Source organism: Talpa europaea (assembly GCF_964194135.1).
Source record: "Talpa europaea genome assembly, chromosome: 2".
Lineage (NCBI taxonomy): Eukaryota > Metazoa > Chordata > Mammalia > Eulipotyphla > Talpidae > Talpa > Talpa europaea.
Window position 1 is genome coordinate 28,086,547 of NC_140068.1, and position 27,671 is coordinate 28,114,217.

A 27,671-nucleotide genomic window follows, 5' to 3' on the forward strand; every position below is an offset into this window, starting at 1 on the left:
CCCTGAAAAAGCCACTGAGGGCTCCGGGACTCCTCCTTCACCCATCTGTTCGGATAACAGAGATCCTCCCCTGTGCCTTCCTGCTGCTACACATGGAGAAAGTCCTACAGTAAAGAAGTCGGCTGTAGTAAAGGAACCTGTTTAACTTTGCTCAATCCAGAGTTCTCCATGCTTATTTGATCTGGAGACTTTATTTTCCAATTTCACTTACTAAATGTTGATGGAGTTGTAATTCTACAAGAAACATTCTGCTAAATGCAGACCTAAATTCCTAATTGGAGTTACGATGTGGCAAATCTGCAACCAGAATACAAATCTGTCCTTTTAAAAAATATATACAAAAGCCACACACAAAAACAGTATGAGAATGGAGAAGGGAAGTTATCAAATTTTATTGTTCTAAATCTACTGGTAATTGTATCAGTATTATGATTTGTGAAGATTATTTTCATAGTGCATGCTGAATTTTGTCTGATTTTTTTACCATAAAATATAACATCAAAATTACTGTTTTAACCATTTTAAGTATACAGTTTGAGTAGGTCCACTTTGTTAGCATCATCATCCATCCTCAGAACTTTGGTTTCCCAAACTGAGAGACTATGGCTGTTTTCTGATATTTTTCAATATTATATCATAAGAATTTTTCCACATTACAACTTACTCTTTAAAAAATGAAGTTTTGTGTCTAGTGTTTGTTAGATATTCCATCCAGATAATGCTCATGCATTGTTGAATACTTCTGCTTCTGACTTTCCATTTTGTAAATGATAAATCTTTGTGTATATAACACTTGCCATACTTGGGATTTTTTTTTTAAGAATAGCTAGTGATTAAAGAATAGGAATATTTTATTGATGAACATCTTAATGCGTGTTGAAAAATTTTTCTTAAAATTACCCAAAATTTATACTCTTATTTTTTGATTGAGATTCACTTTTTTAAATAAACAAAGACCTAGTAAGTTCCTGATATTTGCCTTGTGGAACATATAGTCTACTCAAATTTCAAAGCACTTGGCCCTCATCTGTTACTGTGGCAACATTAGTGACAACTGTGGACAAAAGTATGTATTTACTTGTCCAAAAGTTTGATTTGATTTGAGTTAAAAGGTATCTTGCTACTTTGTTGATTCCTTTTGAGAATTTCCTTGCCCATCTTTACTCCCCTCCCCCACTTCTCACCCAGGTATGTGCAGGTGGCCAAATTAATCTCCAAGCTTTCTTCCTAATTTGCCAAATGGGCATAATAATTGTCATTGTCAGATGGTTCTCTCAATTCCACAGGACACTGTATATGTTAATGCCTCAATGAGCCACTGTATATCTGAATTCGATGCCTCCCTCATAATAAGGTCTCTGTAAACATTACTTACTATGGTTGTTACTTCTAGCACAGAGAAGGAGAAGTGAATCTTCTATCAGCTGACCCAGGTAATGAGCAAGGTAAGAACTATGTGAACATTGCCCTGGCATTTTAAGTCAATTTTTAAATAAGCATTTTGTGTATTTAAATAAAGAAATCTACTAGGCCATCAATCTCCATCTTTCTTGTAAGAACAGAACAGATTAATCATTATAAGGATGGTGGGTTTTTGTTTGTTTTTCCTGAGGCATATTTTGCAAAGTTCTGATAAAGTCTTTCAAAAGAAAATATATGACTTTTAGTTTTGGGGGATTTTCTTCAATGTAGTAGGAACTGTTATGTGCTAACAGGTTAATGAGTTAAAAAATAATCTATTTTGTACTTCGAGGAGGAATGACTTTATGCTGAATTAAGTGTCCAGCTATTGAGTGTGCTAATGAGCCAACCACAAGATTACAAATTGTGTTTAATCTTCCTTTAATTTTCATGATATGTTTTAAAAAGTATGTCCTTTATATCTATAGTCAGAAAATGCTTCAATATCTATATTTAGGTGATACATATACCATATATACAGTGTATATATATACTCTATATATGGTATATATATATATTTTTTTCACTTCCAATTCTTTCATAACCCTGGCCATTAATAGCGTAGATTTAATTTGAATAAAGAAACATGTCTCTTGGTAAATCATTTGAAAGCTATATTAATTTGAATTTCACATTGTCTTGATTTGCAAAAGCTAAAGATACTATGTCTGAATAACTGACAGATGCCAATCAATAGATCCTATTGTACTAGGACTGGGTAGAGCACACCAAAATTCTGGAACAAATGTTTATGCACTGTGAACACGTCTATTTTTTGATAGTTCACAAAAATGAATAAAGTATGCACTGTACAATCTTTCACAGATGCAAGTGTGGCATATGGTGAAATCACTTCAAGCTGCTAAAGAAGTAGCAAACTGTAAAATACTTTACTGTCATATTATAGCATTATTTTTCTCCAGATGGATAATTCGTTGCTGTTTTCATTGTCGGTTTCAAGTTCTTTTGTTAAATACTTATGTATTCAACAGCTACTAGCTATTAAAAACAAAGCAAAATAAACCCTCTTCTCCTTCACCAGCCCTAAGTGGCAGGAACCGATAAGCCCTGATGCAGTTGTTGGGCTCTTCCCGAGGGGAGAAGTGGAGAGAGGCAGGAAGGTTTCAGAACAACAATCAAAGTCAGCGAAGCAGAGAGTAAATTCAAATATTTGGCAAAAGACAAATAAACCAGGACGGAGACACACCACAGCTGTTCACACTGGAGACTCACCGAGCATTTATTTTGGTTCAAGTTTTATTTTATGTGAAGAAGAAACATTAAGTTTTCCATGGGGGTGGGGTGTCTTAATTCTCATCACACGGCTAAGAGGGTGCTTCCTTCGGGCGCTCCTACACTCCCCTCCTTGCAACCGGCCGCCTCCGGTGGGACCTGTTCTTGGGGACCTACCCCCAGGGCGCCTCGACTCCGCGGTGGAGGTTTCTCCGCCACGGTCCTCTGCGCTCCCGCCTCACTGCTCACCAAACTCTCGGATCTCAAACTCCGATTGCGGGGAGCGTGCAACCAGAGCGCGGGGTCCTCTTTCCCGCCAGCCCCCCGCGAGCTGCCGCGGACCGCGGGACCCGGACGGCGAACAAAGGCGAAGCGGGGCGCGGAGCGCGCGGCCGGGGCCGGCGCGCGTCTCTCCGGCAGGAGGCGGTGGCCTCGGCGCCGCGCCCGAGCCTGCATTCCTCAGTAGCGCCCCGAGCCCGCGGGGCGACGTCACCCCCGGCTCCGCCCCCGTCCCTCCCCGAGCAAAGTAACTCTTGACTAACAGGAGCAGCCTCCGCCGAGCATGGAGAGCTGCCGCCGCGGCCGGCCGGCGACGCGGGCGACGCTTGCGCCCCAGAGGTAGTTTGGCGACCGCGAAGAAGGAAAAAGTGCCGCCGGGCGGCTGTTGACTCACCTCCCTCGCCCGGCCTGGCCCGGTGGGCACCTGGGTCGCGGATTTCGCCGCGATCCCCCCGGCAGCTCTTTGCAAAGCTGCTTGAAACTTCTCCCAAACTCGACATGGATACAGCGGCGGCCGCGCTGCCAGCTTTTGTGGCGCTTTTGCTGCTCTCGCCTTGGCCTCTCCTGGGGTCGGCCCAAGGCCAGTTCTCCGCAGGTGAGTGCTCGGGGGGGGGGGGGGGCGTGCGGAGCCCCGATGCAGGCCCCCGACTCGGGGCTCGCGAGTGGCGGAGTCTGCTTCTCGCCGAGGCCAGGGGCGAGGATTCGCGGGAAGCTTTCACGGCCGGGGGTGGGGTGGGGGGGGCGCGGGGTAGAGGGAGAGGTGGCCCCAGAGTTTGGGCCAGGTGGAGCGCGGGGCACCCTCGGGGCGCCACTTGGCGCAGGTAACTTTCATCTTCGTGACCCATTGTTCCCGTCGGCGCTCGCTCCGGGCGCAGGCGGGCGGCGGTGCCCAGAGTGGAGACGTAGCTTTTCTTGGGGGACTGGTAGCCTGGGCGTCCGCTCTGGGGAGGAAAGAAGGGAAAAGTAGTTAGGACTCCGGGGCGGCTACTCTGTTGCTCACGGTGCGGGCTTGTTGCTCTCTGCAGCTAGAGTGTTTTAAAAAATTTCCCCGGGAAGCCATTGTCAGAAATGTGGAGACTCCAGCGACTGACCTCGGCGCACTTTGCCAGGTGCTTTTTGTCCCGGGAATCACCTCCCCTGACCATTGTCTTAACTACTTCCCCGTCCCTCTCCCCGTCCTCGTTTCCCCGGCGTGAGTCCACTCCTGTGTTTGCCCGGTGGGTTAAAGCACGGCATGGAGTAGATCGTGTGTGTATTGGCTGGGGCTGAAAGCTGTTTTTAAATGACTCGATTGATCCACGCCGAGGCCATCCTGGGCAGCGAGCTCGGGGCGCCGGGTCGGGGAAGCCTGTCCTCTGGCCGAGCACCGGGAAGCTGACCCAGCTGCTCCGCTGGCCAGCCTGCTCCTGGGGGCAGCGAGCCACTACCGCCCTCCGGGAGACCCCAGAAGGAGAGGTGTGGAGCGGGCTTTTGTATATAGCCCCTTTGGTGCTAGGTAAAGCCACTCAGAAGTCCAGAGACCCCGTCTCTACGGCCCCCTCCCATTTCCTTCCAGTTTTGTTATCCTTCCTGCTGGTGGCTTCTTTCTCTCTTGTCCTCTGGGGGCTCTGAAGTTTCACCAGGTGGACACTGGGGAGCAGCCTCCCGAGCGCTCGCTCGTCTGCTTCCTGCTAATCCTGACAACTTTTGTGACCAGCCCCCCCCCCCCCCCCCACCTAGCTTAGCTTGGCTGGCGAGCGCTTTTGCTGCCTTGGTTCGCGGTGCAGATGGAGACGCAGGGGTGGCGGTGGTGTGATGGAGAAATCTGGGAAAGCTGCAGCCCCAACCCGCGCTCCTGGCTGAGGGCGCAGGACCAGGAGAAACAACTTACTTTGTACTTGTCAGTTTATCTCTTTGTTGTGGCTGCCCGGTTTCCTGGATATAAACTCAAAGCGTGTTTTCCGGAGGCATGTTTATTTCCCCTGCTTCCCACTCCCTTCTTTAGAACTCCACAGAAGGAGTTAACAGCCGATTCGGAGGGCATCATGTGTTACCCATTCAAGGCAAATTATGAAATGCAGTGTGTACAGGAAAATCTATGTATGTAGGTGATGTCTGCAGGGGACAAGAGCTCTATTCAATGAATGATTCGATAGCTTAATTTAATTCTTTTTGGAGGAGAGATTACTGCGTGAATTTCTGACATATAATGTCTGTTAGTATTGGAACTCTGCTTGATGTAAGTCATTATATGCAGGCAAGTCGGAGTGGGTTATTGATTTCTGCACAGTGCTTGTCACTGCACGGAGAGCCTAACTTGAAAAGGCATGTAGTTTGTTAATTGAAAGTTTGAATTCTGCTAGTTGCATGATTAAACTTACAAGCACTCAGAGTTGCAACTATTAATGTCTCAACAATTGATGGATCTGTTTTCAGCAGTAAACAGACTTTTCTTTTTCTCCTTTCATATGTTATTTAGCCTTTAATGAGCAAGTAAATATTAAATTTCCTCCAGCAGAATGTGCAGATGAGCTTTTCTGATCCCTGGAGTGTTGATAGCTCGAACAATTGTGTTCTTAGACTTCTATGCTAGATATGCCTGGCTTCTCTGTAGTGACAAAGCAATACATTTCATTTTATGTTATACTGAAGTAAAATAATGCAGTCCTATTAAGTGCAATTTTCCCAGGACTTTGTCTCAAAATTTTGACATTCAGGATTTATGTGTCCAGACATAAATGCTTTTTATTTCCACAGCTTTAAGTCAGATTGTGGATCTGCCTTTCTTCATAAGATAAAAGTTTGTTTTGTAAACATTTGCATTTCCTGCCTATCATAAGTAACTTAGTATTCTGTTGTCAACAGATTTTTATTGTAATCACATTTGTTTTAAAAAGACAGATTCAGAGGTTGGAGGTGTATTCTTTCTTGCTGTTTTTTCTCATACCTTCTAGTTTGAATGTGCACTTTTTCTTTGAGAAATTTAAATAAAATGTTTTAAAGGTCCGAAACAAATACATGTCTAGGTTTTTAAGATGACCTATTAGGTATGTCTTTCGAATTACACCACTAAGTCCATTTTACTACTTTTAGATACTGTCATGTGAAACATGTTATCTTTCCTGGTGAAATAAATTTGAAAAGCAAATTCTGAAAGATCATTGGATCTTTGATGTTTTATACTCATAGTTTATTTTGTTTAATTCACAATTTTAAGAATTTTCCCTCCTGTGCCATTTTTCATAGCTTTTGGAGTGAAAGTGTAAAAAAATCTACATGAGCCAGTCTCCTTAAAAAAAAATCAAAACTTCTTATAAATCTCAAAGTGTATTTATATTCCTCAGTAAAATCTCTCATTTAAAATGACACCTGTTTCATATTTATGTCAGGGAAACTGAGGCATACCAAGATGGTCTGAAATTTATTCACTGTGTTGTCTAGCTGTCATTTCTTGATATCATAATGTGAATGTTTTTTGTACTTGGAGTTAGATGACTGACAAAACCAGCCCACATGAGATAACTTGGACACTCTGCATTCTCATCTCTAAAATAGGGATAATAATACATTTCCTGTTATAGGTGATTCAAGATTCAAGTTAGTTTAAGTGTGTATGTGTGTGTCTGTGAGAGTGTGAGTGTGAACGAGAGCCAGGCATGCTTTTAAATCAAATCATTATTAAATATAAACATTCTAGATTGACCAGATCATAATTTTATCAGCACAGAGAAATTACCTTAATTATGTTTTAATTACCCTGTCTAATTCCTGACTTGAGCTAATCTCATGGAAAAGTCACTTTAAACATTACTCTAGAAGAACCATATTCTAGTCATTTTCTTTAGCTTTTCAACTGTTGATGTTTCAGCTTTTTCACCTCAGTGTGGAGAATAATATGCAGCTTTTTTAGATGCAGTCTTATCAGTGACCTAGAGAGGGACTATGATCTCTAGTATGGTGTGAGCCTGGAAATGTAGCTTACGATTCTGCCTTGGATCTAGTTTCTGGCTTGACACATTCTAAGTATGCACACACTTGATCCCTTAGGACCTTGGAATGCATCTAAGCAGTGCCGTTTTCCTAGTGTGTGACTCCTTGATAGCTCTGTATGTGGTTAATTTCTCCTATACTTACTACTTACTAGAAGACATCATCAGAGACAGATGCTTATTTTCAGAATTGCCTTTTTATTTAGCTTTCCGGCTTTGATTGGCCAGAATCACTTGGTCCTTCAGTTCATTAAAACTCCACATTCAAATCACTAGTTATGATATGTAAATGCACATTTTCAGGACTGGTTTTTCTCTCACTAGTCTCCTTATTTCTGACTGCTGATTTTCCTAGATTCTGTGTTTGGCCTACCCAGACGGGAAGAAGTAGTTTTGGCTGCTATTTGATAGGCTTTGGCATGTGTGTTGCTGACAGCTCTTCTCTTTGTATTCATAAATGAGAATTTGGACAATAAATCAGCCCCTCTTCCATACTTCTTCCTACTCCTCTCTAGCAACAGCTAAGCCCCGCATGCACTTACAGAAAGTCACTGCCTTTTGTTTTCACCAAGTATCTTTTGGTGCTTAACTAGTTTTTAAAAATTAGAAATACGATTCAGCCATCACCAGAGCAAATGCCAGTCCTTCCACCAAATCTCTTTTATCTAGCAATGATGGTTTACTACATATTTGTATGGTCTTTACAAAACATTTTAAATCATGTGGTATGATCTGTATAGAGAAACTGTTGTTGCCTACTCATGCTTTTGAAGTGCAGTACTCTCGGTCTGCTCAAGGTGGTATTAAAGGCAGTGTAAATCATGCTAAATATGGATCTACTTCTCAGAGGCATGGAGAATGCTGTCCTCATCTGCCCTGTGCTGTTTCCATTTCCCCTACTGCTCTTCATGGAGGGCAGGAAAGGAATGCTGGAAGATTGAGAGCAGGAAACATCTAGAGAGTTTACAGATTGTTCTTAAAGACAAAACAAAGAATTCTGTGAGTGTGTGTGTTTGATCTTTTATTTAATTTTCTAAAGGAAAAAAAAGCCTCTATTTTGACTTGTTTATCTGAATCAGCCTTTGCCTTTGTCCAAACAACATTCATTTCTTATTCTGTGGATGTGAAAGTTGTCCTTTGTAAATTCCTCTGTCTTTATCCTTTGATCATTATATCTGGTTTGTGTTCCTTTATCAAATGATGTTTCTCTTTGCCTAAAAAGCTTGTAATTGCTTTTGAACATGACTTGGTTTTTCATCAAAATTCATGCTGTTTGTCATAGTTATTGAGTAACAATATTTTATCAGTCCATGATATGCCTTAAACTGGTACTTGAAAACAAAGTGAGTAAATACATCAACCAGGTTAATTTTTATTTGAGATGAAGCCAGAAACAAACTTGCAACTTCATGAAATCATTTTGTAACATCACAGAATTTGTGTGTGTGCGCGCGCGCGTGCGCGCGCGCGTGCGCGCCCATGCGAGGGCGCACTTGTGAGCGCACTTATATGTCTCTAAATGGAAAAGAGACTGTTTCTTTTTGTGAAAGGGGATAGAAAATTTGAATACCCGATAGTGCCTGTTATTTTGTGATAAGTGAGATCAGATATGTATGGCTATGATTTGGAAAACAAAAACGATTTAAATGTTTGATATTAATACAAACTCTGGAGGTAGTTTACAAATTTCAAAATCCATCTTAATGACAATGTTTTATGAAAAATGTTCTTAAAGAAACAGTTCCACATAAAAGATTTTATTAATTCCTTGAAGATTCTGTTTTGAGTGGAATGTTTTTTTTCCTGTGGTATTCTTGTGGGAATTCATTTGATTTGTCGTTTATATTTTAGTAATACAAAGTGAACTTACATAATTAAAAAGCTAGGTTTGTGAGGTTTTTCAGAATGTTGAGGAAGATTCTGGGAAAACATCAGGCCTGGGATGGAGGAACCCATTGATCCTGTTGTGGAACTTTGCCATATCCCCACTTAACTCTGGTTGAATTTTTGGCATTCTCTTCTGTGTGTTGATAATCCATAAAATTTACAAGTGGCTTATTTTGTCACTTACAATTGTTTTTAGGAGCAAATTAAATAGTCCTCAATGAAATAATCCATGTTTCCACTTTATGTGATTGTAGAGCTGTCAATAAAAATGATGAGCAGGGTAGTTCTGGATGAATACTTCTACAGGTGTCATTCTAAGAACTACATTAATAAGAGCAACTCAGAAATATTGCCAGATAAAATACTGTCTAGTTGGATTATTATTTATATTTATTTTGTTGGAAAAGCTGAAAGATGTAAATATGTATGAAAACACACACATTTAACAATGGTAGAACTTCATTATCAAAGGTTCAGATTAGAAGGAAGCTAAGGACGGGGCCTCGCTGGTGGCACAGGAGTTAAAGACACAGTGCTATCAGCTGCTGCAACATGAGTTTAATCCCAGGCCCGGGAGCTAACCCACATGGCGCAGCAGATCTCTCCTGTCTCGCCCACTGCTCCCCTCAGCAGTTTATTTCAGTAGATCTGCCTGTTCTATTTCCCACTGTGCCTCTGGTGAGTCCTCTCACCCCCTGCACCTCTGGCCTACACCCCAGTTCCTTGGATGCATAAATAATAAGTAAATCTTTAAAAAAAAATAGAAGGAAGCTAAGGACATCTGGAGATGGGAATCAAACCCCCATATTTATATTCTTGGAAAGAATATTGAAAATAGATATTTATTTTCCTTGTAGCATAGATGAATGAATTGAAATGGAAAGTAATAATAGATATAAGTAAGATAAAGTATAAAGATAAAGTGTAAAGTATATAATGTATAAAGTAAGATATAAAGTAATAATAGATATAGTTGTATTATGTAGGGTGTGTGTGTGTGTGTATATCTCATATGTACTATACTCTTAGTGAGGAAATAATAAATCTTCCTCCAGAGTAGTGTCTATTTATATAAACCTTTTCCAGTGCATCCTGCTCCTAAAACAGTTGTTTGCAGGCTGATTCTCCAAACCCTATTGAGGGCAGCAGCTGACCAGTTACAGAAATTCCCCTAATTCTTATTGGGTGGTAGGGTGACCTAGCAGCTGCTTAGTGGCATACTGGCCACAGCTCCTTGATGTGATTTTTTTAAGTCATTCAGCAAATTCAAGGGTTGAGGAAGGCCATCTAGGGTCTCTGTTGCTTCCCTAGGGATTGATGGCTGATTGCTTCATGTCCATTGGATTTACCAACGCAGGTAGTACCCTAGAATTTTGCTACTTGAATTGTTGTCTGTGGACCAGCATTATCAGCATCAACTGGGAACTTGTGATCTCATGAGCATCTCTCAGAAACTACCCCAAACCTTTAACTCAGAATCTGCATTTTAATAAAATCTCCAAGGATTTGCTTGAACATTAAATTTTGAGAAACACTACTATAGGACAAAGAAAGGTCAGTTTGAAAAGGTTTGCCTAATGCACTTCACTGTAGAATTGTAAGAATAGTGTGAGAAGATCATTACAACATGTAACAAATTTCCCTGAAATTATATTTCTGATCAGTATTTACTTAGTTATCTATTAACTCCACAGACATATCAATAATACCATACAGATTATTTTAAATAATATTCAGACACAAATAGTTTTATAAGAAAATAAAGATAATGGCTACAGAGTTTAGGCTATAATTTATTTATAATATTAAAGGTAAACATATATGCCAACATGATAAATGCCAATCGTTTTTACTTAGTATATCAATACATTGATACAGGAAGTAGTATTCCCCCAACACATTACTAACAGCAGCAATTTCTTGTTTTATATTTCTCTTTGAGCTCATTCATAGGAGAGTCAAGTTTAATAATGAATAGTATTTAGGTAGAATACATTAAATATCACTCTTTTTTTTAACTTTCTTTTGTGTTCATATTTAAGAACAGAGCTTCTTGTCAGTTTCTCATGAGAAAAATTATGATGTAATAGACAGTGTACACTATTCATGTCAAAACACAATTTTACTTGCATTTTATAGCTTGCTTTAGCATTCTTTTAGAAAATGATTTTCCCGGAAGACCTAATTGCCTTTTTATTAATGAGCCTGTAAGTGTGTTTTGTTATCCATTTACTATTCTAAATGTGTCTACTTTTTCTGGCTGTTTCAACAGTGAAGTCACTGATTAAATCACGACTGCTCTATTTGTTTTTGCCATTCACTAGTGATTCAGAAAATACTGGCATAATGACATGGTTATGGCAGAGACTAATGAAGTACAAGAAGTATAAATTAATGTTAACCCATAATAGGTAGTTGTATTGTGGTATTTGAAACTGGAGTTGGGATTAATACACAGAATTCTCTAGATGTTTGTAACTGTGAATGAAAGTCTGCTTACCCTGTATTGTTTGAAAAAATATATTGTCACTGGGTTAATAAACTACAGATCGATGATTTCCATAGTTACATATTTTGGACACTGGTATTCAAAGGGAGAAGCTTCATTGTATAGAGATCAGTGTTAGATGAAAACTCAGTGATGAAGAGAAACTGAAAGGAACATCCATACCTTCAATAGCTTTAGCATTTGAACGTTTTGACTCATTATTTTTTCTAATTTGACTCCAAATTTTAGGGCTTGCCCTTTGTAATAGCTATATTTTTATTTTTGTCAGCAGTAAATAGGTTTATTTATTCTCTCATGCAGTGGAGAGATTTCCCTAAAGCAATTGTAAAAACCACAATAGGAACTGCCATATACTGAGTACCTATGACTTGCCAGGACTTATAATCTATACTTTACATATATTTTAATTTCTATGATAATTTCTTAACATTGAAATCACCTCCATTTTACACACTGAGGCCTAGAGAGATAGAGCAATGTTCATGCTGAATATGTGCACTTGTGTTGTGATTAGAAACATTTTTTGGTTGCATGTGGGCAGAAAATGCAAGCCAGCCTGGTTGCAACAATAAAGGAATCTATTATTGTCTCTGCTAACTGATAATTCAGGTGGAGCTTGAATTATGAGTTTACATAATTCTATTGAGATAGATATCTCTCTGCCTGTTCCACTTGGCTGTGGTGCTCACAGAGAGCTTCCTTCTTAGGCACCATATATAGAGTCAAGGTAGTTCCCTCACTCACTACCCAAACCCCAGATTCAAGCCCAAGGAAAAGGTTAACATATGTGCTGGTTGTGTTACTGATCTGAGGTTCTCTGGCTCCTATCAATTAATCTCATGCAAACTTTGAAATAGCCAGTAACTTTTTTCAAGTCAGGAATGTTTATTGTGGGTCACCCAACAGGGGAGCGAGGGGTACAGCTGCTCTGAGCCACACCCTGCAGTTAAGAGCAGCAGGGTTCCTGGTTTTGTGGGGCTGATCACCCAGGCTGGGTCACAGTGAGCAGTGTATTGATTGGCTTGGCCAGAGTTTTTAAGTAAGGTATTGGCTGGACTTGGAGTTTTGCTTTTTTTTTTTTTTGCTGTGGTTTCAGGATCCACAGGAATTGTAGCTGGTTTTACACTAGTCCCCACCTTCTGCATAGGGGAAGTGCATCCTAATTGATTGCGTTTTCATCAGTAGGAAAGGAATGAACAGGGAGACCAGGCCAACCCAATGCCTCAAACAAGGACCAGGTCCCAGGGGCCCTGAACAGCTGGACTGTGTAAGACTCTGAAGTTCACTCTGATTGGGTCTAGTGAATCATTTTTTCAGCCCTTAAATCAAAAATGCAGAGGGGGGGAAAGTGTTTAAATTAGTCCTAAATCCCAATGCAAGCCACAGGACTGATTGGACTGTGGGAGTGAGGAGGACAGGCTTGTGGATGAAATCAGTTGTCAAGACAGGAGAATGGATTCTGTAAAGGTGATCAAACTACCAGCATGATTGCTCAGGATGGAAATAAATGAAGCATAAGCAGTAAAGGCAAAGGCCAAGCAAGGTACACGTGTGTGTGTGTGTGTGTGTGTGTGTACACGTGCACACGTGCACATACGTGCATGGGTGAGTTGTATTTATAATCCTAATGGGCAAGAAAGGAGTTGGTGGGGAAAAGATCATTGGGTCAGATGGTTCCCTACTCAGAACCACTAGATGGAAATAAAAAGAAGACTAAGGTCTAAGCATTAGTCTCTTAAGGGGACACTCTAAGGTGGAGGAGTAGGAGGAAAGACGGGATTTGCATCTGCAGTGTGTGTACATTGCAGATCAACTCTTAATAATTTAGGGTGTGTTTCTTTTTAAATTTCTTTTTGAGCCCTTCTCTAATGCATGAGATTTTTATTTTCATTGTTTTCTTTGCCTCTGTGTTGAATAATTCCAACATTAGAAAGCTACGAAAAGGAACTTTAGAAATATGTCCCCTCACTTGATAGCTATTTGCGCAGATCATACAACTTGGAAGACTGTTTTGCAACCATCACAGGCCAGATAGTTCTTTGTCAGTTCTTGCAGGTGAAAAGATAATTTTGGAACCTTGGGTAGACTTTTACAGGCTTTTAATGCTGAGTCAGGATAGATGAACTTTCTCTCTCAGAATATCTGTGGCTGTCTCCTCCCCTCTCAGTCTCAGAGTGATGTACCCCTTTGCACAGGTGACTCCATTTACATATACACATGCCCCGTGTTCTCTGGGCCAGGTGTCTGTAATTACAGGTGCATGTAATTACGGGTCATTGATGCTAATTGTGGGAAGGCGGAAAAAGCCTGATTTTTAACTCATTTACCTTACAAAGACCTAGAGCTCAAACTCCAGATTTTGGCCAGTGTTGTTGGAACATATATATTGTTTTGCACACTGGTAATTTATATTTAAATTACTTATAGTTTTCTTTAATTACTTTGGTTTGAGTTCTAAAGTTCTAAAACAATGTTTCTCGATGAAAACCCGACTTGATGTTCAGCTTTAATTAGAATAGGAATTCAAATATAAGGTGATAATAATATGTCTGAATGAAGAAATACATCTCAGATAACTTTGACTTTCAGTTATCCTGCAGGATTAATTAAATAATACATGCATGCTTGAATAGGTGTTTGTATGTATGTGTTTGTTTATTTTGTAGAAGCCAAAGTGTGAGCTAAGCTGTGATAAATGATGCTAATTGATGCAGAGAAATAAAACCTAGTAACTTCACTTTGGATACTAATATCAAAAAAAACCCTCAAAAGGTGAAGCTGAACATTTTTATAACTGTAATCTTTTCACTCTGTTGCCTAACTTTGTAATGCATGTCTGATATGGAATATTTCAAAGAGAAGTTGTAAGAAATCTCTCGGGCTACTGAATAATGTATATAATGTAGAGAAGTAGCAGCTGTTTGCCCAGCCTCCCCTCTCACAATGAGAGGTAGCTGGGGCCAGTGTTAAATACATATCTGTGCTAGAGGCTAAAGCTGGGTGTGATGAGGACCGGGGTCTAAATGTGGCTTGTGCCACTTTAGGCCAGAGTATCATCCCGGGACAGTTCTGTGGTTTATAATGAATAACAGGACTCTGCCCAGAGCAGCTGGCCTCGCACATAGGGGTGAAGACAGTACTTGTGGAGGAAGGTTTATTGACTTCTCTGGGGACTTTTTTCATTGACCTTTGTCTGTTTAAGATTTACTGAATTGTTATTTTCTTCCCTGTGTATTGTCTGAATTCTCTGTATCTCTTCCTCCCGCCACACTTATTTATATCCTTATAAGGTGGGATAACTCCTGAATGATGAGGTTTTTTATAACTTGTCTAATAACCTGGTTGATTGAAGCGGGCTGCTAATTTAATTTTGGCCCTTGGTTATCTTTTTAATCTAAATGGACGTTTAAATAATCAGAGAATACGGGCCTCCCCGGTGGCACAGTGGGTTGAGCGCAACGCTGTGAAGCTGTCCACAGCCTCTGCAGTGCTGGTTTGATTCCCAGCCGGCCAGGGAGATTCCCACATGGCGAGGCAGACCTCTCCTGTCTCGCCTGCTGCTCCCCTCAGCAGTGGACTTTGGTCCTTCTGCCTGTTCTGCTCCTTGCTCTGTGTCTGGTGAATTCTCTCACCCTCCTGCGCCTCTGGCCTGTACCCCAGTGCTTGTATAAATAAATAAATCTTAAAAAAACTTAAAAAAAATCAGAGAATATATGTGATTAAGTGGTTGGTGGAGACCTTTCAGAGAGAGCCAAAGGTTTCTTTGGGAGGTCCTTCTTTGGTGGTTTTAGTGCACAGAGCACTGGACCTGCATAAGACTGGTCCAGTCTCAGTGTGTGACTTTCTGGTTCTAGAGTTAATTCCTTTCTGTTTGATCTTTAATTTTCTTTTCACTAAAATGGTAATATTGCAATAGTGATTTTTAATATCTTCTCTAGTTACTAGGACACTTTTTTAAAATTTTTTTATTTTAATTTTATTTTTTTATAGAGGCATGTTTTATTTTATTTATTTGTTTGTTTTGTTTTTGTTTTGTTTATACATGCACTGGGTACAGTCAGAAGCGTGGGAGGGTGAGAGAATTCACCAGAGCAGGGAGCAGAGCAGGCAGAAGGACCGAAACACACTGCTGAGGGGAGCAGCGGGCGGCAGGAGAGGTCTGCGCGCCATGTGGGACCCTCCTCTGGTGGCCGGGGAGCAGCTGGGGATCGAACCTGCGCCTCGGAGGCCGTGGGCAGCTTGGCAACCCAGCGCTCAACCACTGCGCCACCGGGGAGGCCCACTAGGACACTTTTAAAAGTCAAATGAATATTTGTGAAAGTGTTAGAGGTCAGGGAGAGAAGCCCCCAGAACCCCCATACCTGCCTGTTTTAAATAGGTTGTGCCATCTGCCACATCAAGACAAAACATGTAAGACCTTTAATGGAAAGGAACTTTAATACAATAGGAAACAATACAGAAAAGACAAAGAATATAGTTTCTATATTTTGTGGGTAAAAGTCCACCCAAACGGATTGACCCAGAGCAAGGCCCGAAAGCCTGCCACAAGTCTAAAGCACCTTCCAGCGGGGACCCATAGAAAAGGGTCTTTTCTATGTCAAAAACAACCAGACAAGACTGGGAAGAAACGAGCAACATCAAAATCAAGATCAATGCTGCCATTGTTTACCACCCCACTGGTCTCTCACCCACATCTGTTTCAACCAGTCCAGGACCAAAAGCAAGTGCAGCTTCTTCACATGTCCTTCTGCATCATGTGCCTCCTCCAGGTCTCCTTCTGGCTCTCCATCCTGCTTCCTTCCTTCCCCAGTCTCCTCTGCAGCTTCTTCTCCCTGCTCAGCTCCACCCTCCCTTGTGTGGGGCAGGGAACCTGGAACTTCCCCTTTTCCTGGGCACCACCCTGTTACAGAAGTATCTTTACAATTGTAAACTCAAAAATGTCACTTATTTTAGTTGGGAATATAAATTTGGACAAGCTATTGTTGAAGGTGCAACATATACGCTCAAAAATGGAGGTGAAAAGAGATACTTTCTATATTTGCATATCTGGTTTTAGGGAAAGTGATGATAATGAAGAGTCAGTGCTGTTCTTGTGGACAAAATTTTATCATGTATCATAAAATGTAGACCCCCTCCCCTGATTTGTTTCAATATATGTATATTTCTTTTGTATATTATAAGTAAACTTTATTCTGTAACAGTACCAAATGGTATTTGCATTTTTTCCAGATACATCAAGAAGTTTATGTGATTCCAAGATTTTTTACTGAAGTTTTAAATGTTTTAAGGATTGTGTTCACACATAGAAAGTTGTGTGTATGGTATTTCCTTTTGAATATTTTCAAGAAGAGTTTTAAAAAATGCTCTGACCATTTGAGTTGGTTTTTCTAGTGTATAATTTGGTAAGATTATTTCTTCTTTCATTTCATATATCAATACTGTTAGGTCCTTGTCTGCCGACAAGTAAGCCAGGCATTGTCTGGCCACTTTGAGGCAATCTGTGACTTTCCTGATAAAAAGGAACAGTAACCTTTGCATTGCTCCACCACTTGTGATCCAGGAGTAAAGCCGGAGGCTGTTTTGTGAGGCTCATACTCCTGTGGTTGGCAAGTCTCAAAGTGCAATCTGTCCCTAAATTTGCTTGTCCACTTTAGAATCCAGTGCATTAGCAGCCGTTCCCTATCCTTCAGTTTGCTCAAAAGCTACAGGTCTACCAAAAAAGAGATATGCAAACATTTACCTCAATGATAGTAAAATTCCACTAAGTGGAATTTCCTAAAAGTTTAGTAATCAGAAGTGTAAACAAGTCAGGCAGAGGAAGAAGCTCATTTGTTTACTGTGAGCTCAGTCACTCTCTGAAAGCAGGATCAGGAAGGATGGGGTCATCCTCTTAGAGGACAGTGTTTGTAAATGTGTATTCACAACTTGAGAATTACCATGAAGAGACTCTGGTTGTTTGGCTGTAGATTTCTATTTGGTGCCACTAGCCTCTGCTTATCAACAGTCTCTCATGCCTCTAACCACTATGCTGCTGCTACTTCAGTGGAGTCTAGTTTTGTGGTGGCAGGCAGAGGTGGTCAACTGTTTCTGTACCTTTACCTTTATCCCTTGCATCCCCAGATCAGAGCAAATTCTGTTGCTGTTACCTATTCATTTTGAAGGGGATAAAAGCATTGTCATTTATATACACTCATTAGCTTACCAGGAAATGGAGATTTTTAAACCTGTCTTAATTGAAGCCCACTTGACTTGCAATGTATGAATTAGAAGTAATTTTGAAACTTTTTTTCAAATTTTTCCTAAGCAAAATAAAAATTGTCAAATTACATAGACCCTTACTTCAAAAATAGAAATTTAGAAAACTTTTGGTTTAGTTGAGTCACTAGCATTTTGTGTTCATTTTTTATTTAAGCAAAGGAAACCCAAATGCTGATCTCCACTCTTAGAATATGTACCTTTAAGATCTTTGACTTTGTTTGAAATCTCTTTGCCATAGTGTTCATACTGGTTCCCACATTTTCTTGCTCTGTAATCTAACCACTTTCCACTTCTGAAAAATTAACTATTGCAATATTTGTTTTGAAGAATAGCTAGTTAAAAGTGCTTGAAAAAGTGCCTGATATATCAATAAAATTTCATTCACTTTAGCTATCATCATCATCATTCCTGGACTAAATTAATCAATGGCTGCAGACTATGTTGTTATCTTTCAAAAGTCTCTAAATGTATTTTTTTACTTTAAAATAAAACTAGCAGAAAGTAAATAGTTGAATGCCCACAATAAATCAATTTGTTATGCTGATTAACAAAGATAACCTAAGTGCCATAAAAATATAAATTCATGGTTTGGAAAATTAGGCAAATTTACAGATTTCAAAGAATCAGAATCTTACACAAAGAAACAGTAAATTGATAAATGGGGAGAAATATCTTTGGAAAATGCATTCAAAACATCTTAGGCTAGTAAGAGGTGGAAAACTTTGGCATTCACGAAACTTATTACTGCCTGGTGGTATCTAACCTCAGAAAAGATATAGAAAACTCTAATTTGGCAATAATATTAAAATGGGAAGTTGCCCTAGAGTGTTGATTTCCCTGGCTCTTCAAAAAATACTCACCTGAGTGAGAGACTTAGGTCCTGGTAGGGACAGTACTCAGCTTTAGACATGAAGTCATTAGAATTGAGCAGAAGATGGGAGAGGCCTCCTTAAATCCTAAAGAATGTTGTTTCTTTAAAGGTTACAAGAAGGAAAAAGGAATATCTGTATGTCCATTTACATTTGACCCATGCTAAGTAAGGCATTACTGGCATTTAAAACATCCATTTAACTATGAATTCTAGATAAGGTTTTTGTTTTCATTTTGAAGGTTGCTATTGATATTTAATCTTCCTTTGCTCTGGTAGTTTCAAATCCATTTAAGGAGCAGGACTTTTTAAGCCACTATCAACTGGGAAAAGCCATTTAGTCTTGTCCTGTGAATAAGCTTCTGGTGTTTACCATTGTTAACACATTTGAAGAGTTGTTCTTTCACCAGTTAGTGCAAGAAAAAGCCTCTTTAAACTTCAACAAGGATTTTATGTTCCATGCGAACTTTTTTGTACTATTTCATTTACTTACTGACCTCTTCTAGCTGTAATAGAAACAAACTTCTCCTTTCCTTTTGTTATACTTGTGAAAATATTTGCTCTCCAGATATAATTAAAAATTCCTGTTCACTTTTATCAGTGAAGCTCGTATGCGCTGCAGGTTTGACTCTCCCTGTGATAAATGTACCCATAATATTTAATTTTTCATAAAAATGCTATTTTGTATCCTAATTGGACACTTATTTACGTAGGTCTTTATTGGGGAGGCAGATGTTTTTCTATGCTCCAGGCAGCCATATAGAAAGTAATTTTCTTACATTGTCACTTTGGTAACCTATTTGACTCTTCAGTGTTAATAAAAAGCAACATTAAAAAATGACCCAAAACCCCAAACTTCTGAGGCATGTGTAAACATAACTATGAAATCATTCCCAAAAAAGGGAGATTCAGAATCATGGCCCCATTATTTGCAAAGCACATTGGCCCATATATATATATGTCACAGCAACATCTTTAAAAAATACTGAATTAATAAAAATTGAGGATGACCGACCTATGTATGGAATGAAAACACTATATAATAGACATTATACTTAGATATAACAATATATATAGGAACTATAAATGATAACCATTGAGGCTCAGATGCTGGCTTTAGTCCTTTTGCAGCAGTGAATTGAGGGAACCTGTGACCAAGAAATGATAGAGGAAATATCGCTAGCGAACTCACGTATTCTGACTCCTGGATCTTCAGAAAAGTCTCTTCTATTCTGCTGGATAGATTTCCAAGCCATTAGGAATGCAGATCCCAGGTGAAGCTTTGAAGGCTTTTCACTCCTGTGGCTTAGGTATAAGAATTCACAGGGCAGTGCGTTGAATTTCCCAAGTAATAAGCTGTTCACTTAAGTATCCTTTTAAGACTGTTCCTGGTCTCTCAGCAGTTTGCTCACAGCTTGAAGCACTATCCACCCCATCACTCATTTGTAATTATACCACAAACTTGCCAACACATTTTATGAAAGCATGTAATTTTATTAAGAATGTCTCATGTTGCTTTTAAATATAGTTAAGTAAAGGGGAGGAGAGAAAGCAAAGGTAGGATATCACATCACCATTTACCTTTTAGGTGCCAATTCCTTGAAGGCAGTGAGAAATTTCCTTTTATCATTGTTGACACTCCCATCTCTTGTTGGGATCACAGCTACATCAAGCATTGTCTTCTTTGTGAAGAGCAACAAAAAGGATATATCTATTCTGTACATTATGGCAATAGACTTGCACTTTAACGACAGCATGTCAAATATAATATCCCTTTGAGCTTGTTAAAATAGGTGATACTAGTCTAAATTATAACTTCTTAGCGATACCTTGTTGGGTCAGACAACATTGATTTGTGTATTCATATGATTGATTAGGATCCCTGTGAGGCTGGCAAGCCAGTGACCTCTTCATTCAATAAAATGTGCATGGCAGAGCTTGTCTCCCTTCCTGAGAATTCGATTATGTTCACCAGATATTTAATGCACACTGTTTTGTGCCAGACAATGTGTTTAGTGCTGAGGGCAGGGCAGAGGAAGAAAAAGTTAGCTGTCTCCTATACTCCAGGACCTCCAACACTTGTTGGGGCAACTAGAAAAGAGTAAGTTGCAAGTGAGAGTGGGAGGTACAATGAGAGTGTCCTTAGGACACTGATGGGAAAGGACTCACAGTCCTGGGGCGATTGGTTATGTCTTTTAGGATCAGAAGACCAATGGTAGGAAAATGCTCAGGTGTGGGTCCACAACACTTAAGGAAAAAAGAGGAAGTGTTGGTAATAACCATGGACACAGAACTGGGGAGAGATGCGTAATAGCACACCATTGTGTAATATTTCTACCATACAGATAAAAGAAAACAATCTCAAGAATGGATGTAATCTAGTTAATAGCAAAATGTAGTAAGAATGCTGACTTCTAATTATTTTGAGTCAATACCTCAGTTTTAAATATAATATATTCAACTGTAAGTTAATATAATTTAATTTTAAAAATGGCTGTGACTGACAACTGGCTCACAAAAGTAATGAAAATATAACAATTGACAAGTTGTTATATTATAAAATATAACAAGTGAGGAGCTGGTAGAGGCTGACTTCAACACACCACTCAGTGAGTTTTAGTCTGTCTTGAATATAGGTATGAGGGATCCAGTGAGTAAATCCTACTTTTTTTATAGATTTATTTTTTTGTTGACACATGCAAAATGCTCATATTGGAAGGCTTTTGGAGGCTGTATGGCACATAATCATAAGAAAAGTTCTAAGAAGACTGTCTAAGGTTACCTCACTACACAGGATGAGTTAGTCATTGGTAGATTTCTTTAGGACATGAATATTCCATGTTGTAAAAAAATGTTCCTGTAGGATTAATGCTGTGCTAAATGAAAATTTCAGTGCCCCATATACCTTTTAGACACTGCCCAAAAAGAACTGTATGTCTAAATGTAAGGCATTTATACTTTATTTATTTACTAATTTTTTGCATTTATATTTTAGAGTATATTACAAAGCATTTTTGAAAGTGTCAGATAGTGAATGTATTGTGTGTGTGGGTGGCTTTTTCCCCTTTTGGTAGGAGACTCTGTGTGTGTATATGTGTTGTGTGTGCGTGCTAATTGAGTTTACTACTCTGTGATAAAGTGCTGACAAGCCCCAACTGACTTATTTTGTCATAATGGGGTTTTCTCTTTATGTATCTGATGTAAACTCTCTCATCTTATAACTTCTTAAAAAAATGTATATCTTCTCTTTATATAAGAGCAATTCCTTTATATAGGAAGTGTTCCAGACTCTACATATTAAAGCTGTATTCTGTAACAAAAAAATATTTCAGTTCATTCAAAAAACAAAATATTGTTGTTTTCTTCTCATTGTTTTTTTTCTCATTAGTGGTCTCTCTTGCTTAAAGAAAACAGTGAGAGAAGAGATGTAGAGGAAACTATTACTCAATGCTAGTGAAGGTATAGTATTAAATTGCCTGGAAATTTTGTTTTCTGCTTTCACATGGTCACAGGAAAAAGGCATATGTATATATAAACTCTCAGGGATTTACTTATAAAATCAATTTCTAGAGTTGCATCAGTGGACTTTAAACTCATTTCTTACTTTTATACCTATAATACTAGAACAGTTAATTGATATGAGAATGATGGTTGAATTAGCTAAGCATAATCAAAGATTTAATTATGCTAGGTATATTGTAATTTATAAAGCGACAAAACATATCAAGAGTAACCACAGTGACTGAGATGAATCATTCCTGTGGCTTCCCCCTTCTGAGTCAACTGATTATATTACTCAGGACAACCCATTTTAGAGTATGTTGCTGACAGACAGCCTCTACTGTCTGTCCAATACATTACATTGTATCTCAACACTTTTTTTTCAGTAGAGTGATAAAAAAATCTGTAATATATTTTTCACTGTATTTAGCCACTCCTTCACTGAGATCTGATGACATGTCACAGTTTCTGGACATCAGAAATATTTACGTGGTTCTACATCAGAAACTGAAGCCATTGGTATATATTTATCTGGGCTGTTTACTTGTCTAGAATGCCATTTAAAAGAGCAAAAATTATATCCTTTTAAAATATTCTAGGCTCATTAGCATAATGACATTAACTTTTAAATATATTATTTTCTGTAGTTAACATTTTAGTATTTCTGAATCTGATATTGAGCGAAGCAATTTTGTAAGCATTAGCTCAGTATTTTCAAAATGCATATAACTTCATTTTGTGGATATTGAATTCACTTCAGTTGGTAGCAGCATGAAAGCGTATAATAAAAAATAATAAAATAAGCACTCACTTATAGAGGAGCATTTCATGAGCATTCATGAGTATTTCATGAGCATTTAGTTTTAATTAGAATTATGTATCTTTATGTCTGTGTACTGAGTCACAGTGTGAGCTGTGGTTCTAACCAAAAGTGGAAAAGTCACTGCACTTTTTTATATAATGCTCTTGACAGTGCTGTTGTATATAACTCATTGTCTATGATGTGCCCACACTTATAGTTTATGAATTCCAAGTTCTCTTTACACATTCATTAATGTTGTGGCACTTCTGGTGGACTATGAAGAGTACAAGTTTTGCCTTATTTGATACATGGGTCTGTTTCTTTATACTCAATTTGAGGCTAGTGTCTCCACAGCCCTAACTATTTACAAGGCTGTGGTGATCAAGTGAAGTAATTTCTATGGATATGCTTTTACAAATATAAAGTATTATAAAAGGACTTGCCATTGACTTCTCCAAAACTCACTGCGTACTGGGTTTTAAGTGTCTTTTAAAGTATTTTTTAAACTAAAAAATTTGTAATTCATTGTTTCATGAGTAGAGATCACTCCTGTGGAAGTACTTTTTATAGTCCTAGTTCTTGTTTATGACAGGATGTTGTGGTAAAGAAACTGATTTTATTTATATTTACAGCCTTTCCAATTTTGTTGTTACTCTTGACAAAACAACAGAAGGCAAATGTACTTTGGATATACCTGTACAAACTCATTATTTACATTTGTTATAAATAAGCCTGCATCTTGATTCTAAAACAAAATTATGTAAATAAAACTTGATTAAAAAAATGCAAAAAACCCATGGTGATAATCAGTGGAACATCTAAACATTTCTGAATGAAGAGATTATCCAAAACTTGAAAACAATAACAGAGGGACAAAAAAAGACCAAAAAAACCCCATAAAATCTCTAATTGACTGCAAAACTTGTGAGTATAAGTATTTCAATAAATGGCAGAGCAGTTGTGTCTGCTGCCTGTCTTTTATCTTTTTTTTTTTTTTTAATAGAGGCATGTTTATTTATTTATTTGTTTGTTTTGTTTATACATGCACTGGGTACAGTCAGAAGCGCGGGAGGGTGAGAGAATTCACCAGAGCCAGAGCGGGGAGCAGAGCAGGCAGAAGGACGGAAGTACACTGCTGAGGGGAGCAGCGGGCGGCAGGAGAGGTCTGCGCGCCATGTGGGACCCTCCTCCGTTGGCTGGGGAGCAGCCGGGGATCGAACTGGCGCTGCAGAGGCTGCGGGCAGGTTCGCAACCCAGCGCTCAACCACTGCGCCACCGGGGAGGCCCTGCCTGTCTTTTATCTTTATGCCATTCCATTGATATCTATCGTCTGTTTCCCCATCTGCCTCCCTCCCTGCTTCCATCTCTCAGTCCTTCCCCTCAATTTATATAATTTCTATCTGTCATCTCTCTATTTGTGGCCATTCAGACAAGATTCATGTTAGGATAGATGTTTTATTCCATATATATTTTTTACATTTATTTATTTATTTATTTGTTTGTTTGTTTATTTATTTATTTATTTTTTAAATCTTTTTTTTTTTTTTTTTAATAGAGGCATGCTTTATTTATTTGTTTGCTGGTTTGTTTGTTTGTTTTGTTTATACATGCACTGGGTACAGTCAGAAGCGCGGGAGGGTGAGAGAATTCACCAGAGCCAGAGCGGGGAGCAGAGCAGGCAGAAGGACCGAAGTACACTGCTGAGGGGAGCAGCGGGCGGCAGGAGAGGTCTGCGCGCCATGTGGGACCCTCCTCTGGTGGCCGGGGAGCAGCCGGGGATCGAACCGGCGCCGCAGAGGCCGCGCGCAGTTTCGCAACCCAGCGCTCAACCGCTGCGCCACCGGGGAGGCCCTACATTTATTTATTTTTATACAAGAATTGGGGTACAGGCCAGAGATATGGGGGTGGTGGTGGTGGTGAGAGGATTCACCAGAGACAGAGCCAGGAACAGAACAGGCAGATGTACTGAAGTACACTGCTGATGGGAGCAGCAGGCGAGACAGGAGAGATCTGTCCCATCATGTGGGTTTCTCCCTGGCCGGCTGGGAATCGAACTCGTGCTGCAGTGGCTGCGGAATGCTTCATAGGTTGCGTCTTAACTCCTGCGCCACCAGGGAGGCCCTGTTTAATTCCATATTTATTCTTTGGTCTAATTCCAAGATACTAAGATAAGAATATAGGTATTTTGTGTGCCAGTATGGAATACCATCATAATTCAGTATACATCCTAAGTATTTAGAGTTATGAACATTATCATAATTATACATATTTCTCAACATTTAGAGGAACCAGCAGTTATCTGGACAGAGGAGCATTGATGCCTCTGTTTTCCAGTATCTCCTTAGTCTAGTATTAGTAAAAGCAGAGGAGGATATTGGGATGCAAATTAGGCAGAGGAGGGCTCTTTGCCAAGTGTTGTTTATTGAACTGAGGAGATGCCTCCCAGTGGGTTGGAGAGAGTTGGTTAGTTTAAGTGGGCAGAAAAAAGACAACATACTTCCAAGTGCTGAGGTTTCACAAATCAATATTCTAAAGGTAGATTCCCTGGGCCCCTCCAGGGTGGGGCAGATCTGATGGTCCCTCCCTGTTCTGGAGGGGAGGTTTGTCTTAAAACTGGGAAGTGCCCTTCCTTGGAGAATTAGGATCCTTGAAATGGAAACAAGGCTATGATTTATCTTTTTTTTTTTAAACAAATTGACTGAAAGAAAGTGTTAAGGAAATAGGATGGCTACAGTTTCAGGGGATTTGTGTATGGTTCCTAAAAGAATGAATTGTTTTGACTTTTTCAGATGTTGCACATCAACAGATGCCAATAGCAGGGCATCCATACCTATTCATGAGAAAAAAAATCTCTAAAGAACTTGTATTAGTCAACATGTTGCAAAATAACTTATTAGAAAAAAATACATCAAAGTATAAAAAGCATATTCTTTTAAAGTGTTCTGCAGTTCAAATTTTAAAATGATTTAACAGAATCACCTCACTCTAACTCCAGTTAATGAGATTTTACTGTTTGTGTGTGTGTGTGAGTGTGTGTTGACTATGTCTAAAGGAAAGGGGAAAAAAGTACCCCTTCTGACAAGTGATAATCATCCCAACTTTGGATTCAAACTGAGAGAACAGGGCTCATCAAAACATGGATGAATTAATACTGTGAGAGAATATGTAAGAGTGATGGGGTAAGAAATAAAAGGAGGGGAAAAGGTTTAGGTCAGAACAAAAAAATCTCAGTGTTTAAATGTATGCCTCTCATTTTGAAGTTTGTTTGATAAAGTGTGAAATTTTATATTGACTCATTTCAAAGCAAGATAAAGATCACAAGGATTTAGAGCAATTTTATTTCATACTAGTTTGTATAAAATTTATTATTTCTCAGTATATAGCCAAATATACAGTTTAAAATATTTTAAAAAGAAACTTTAAGGGCCTCCCCTGTTGGCGCAGGCAGTTGAACACAGCGCTGTGAAGCTGTCTGCAGCCTTTGCAGCACCAGTTAGATCCCTGCTGGCTGGGGAGGGTCCCACATGGCACGGCAGACTGCCCCTGTCACGCCTGCTGCTCCCCTCAGCAGTGTATTTCGCCGGTCTGCCTGTTCTGTTCGCCATTCTGTCTCTGCTGAATCCTCTCACCCTCCTGCACATATGGCCCGTTCCCCGGTTCTTGTACAAATAAATAAATAAATCTTAAAAAAAAACCTTTAATATTTATTCCTCTAGCCCTGTTATAGGGCAGCCCCGATACAAAACGGGGTGCCTGACTATGGGTCCTCACCCGCGCGCTTAAAAGAACTTATCAATGCTCTACTGCAGGCACACACGAAAGGTTAATAAAAGGTTTATTTACAAGGGAAGGGCAAATGAGGAAATGTACAACTCAGGGAGAAAATTGGGAGACAAAGGTTTAAATGCATCCTACCCAATCCTCCGATCTGGAATCCCAAATGGCACACTGAGAGCTGGCCGCGAGCCAGGAGCCGTGAAGCCAGGAGGTGAGCGAGAGAGCGAGCCCCCCAAGGCCCACGTGTCTGGTTTTTATACCAAACCTGGCTGCTTAACTTCACCCTCAGGTCCCAGCCACCTTCCCTTTGGTGGTGATGGGATTTGTCTTTCCCGATGTCTTGATGGCTTTGGTCTGGAGTGGGGGTGAGGTACACAAAGCCTGCATGGAATTAGCTCAGGACATCCTTTCCCCCTAACAGCCCCACCATTTTTTTAATCACCAAACTAGTAACATTAACTTTAGTGTTCTGCTACTGACCTACTGGCTCTTATGTTTACTTTGTACTGCTGAAGTGAAAACTTGATAAAACTACTGGTAGTATGGAATAGTCATTCCAGTTTGGACAGTCGATATAAGGTAATTTTATAAGTGACTAATCTGTATTCACTTTTGAAACATACCATAGTGATTAATCACATGCTATTGTATATGTGGGAAGGTTATGGCATAGTTACTTGTTATGTTTGTTACCTATGTTTTACTAATTCCAGGGCCATCTTGTCCTTTAGTTTATTGTGATGCTAAGCAATATGCCATATTTTGAGTAAAATTTTCTTAGAGAAGCATAGTTCCTGTTTATGAAGAATTTTGTTATAAAGTGAGAACAATTCCAAAAGCCACATCTAGAAATTCTATATTACATCATGATCTGTTCATTATTACACCTTGTGCATCATTTATGCTCTCTATAAATCTAGAATTATTCATAGTTGGTTTAGGTAATAATTTTTAAGAAAATTTCACAGGATGGTAATAATTAAAAGGTGGTATATTTTATTAGTAATGATCAAGTGGAAGGAAGTTACATCATTTTCAAAGACATGTTCTTCTGATCCTCCACAGGGCCATGTAAGGATTAAATCTGGACCTGGAATGAAATACTAAGATCCTAAGTTAAATTTGTTT

The 27,671-nt window shown here is 39.4% G+C and overlaps 1 protein-coding gene across 6 annotated transcripts in view; it reads left to right on the top strand.

Moving 5' to 3' along the window:
* Positions 1 to 3,450: 3,450 nt before the first annotated feature.
* Positions 3,451 to 27,671, top strand: part of PTPRK (protein tyrosine phosphatase receptor type K) — a gene marked incomplete at both ends in the record, with an annotated part of 521,692 nt that continues 497,471 nt past the window's right edge. For 5 of the 6 annotated variants that reach the window (XM_084227961.1, XM_084227963.1, XM_084227962.1 and 2 more), the window contains one exon: positions 3,472 to 3,568. In XM_084227961.1, the coding sequence (XP_084084087.1) occupies positions 3,472 to 3,568 (97 nt within the window). Of the gene's footprint in view, positions 3,569 to 27,671 lie in introns of all 6 variants that reach the window. The other variant, XM_084227965.1, reaches the window with a different exon arrangement.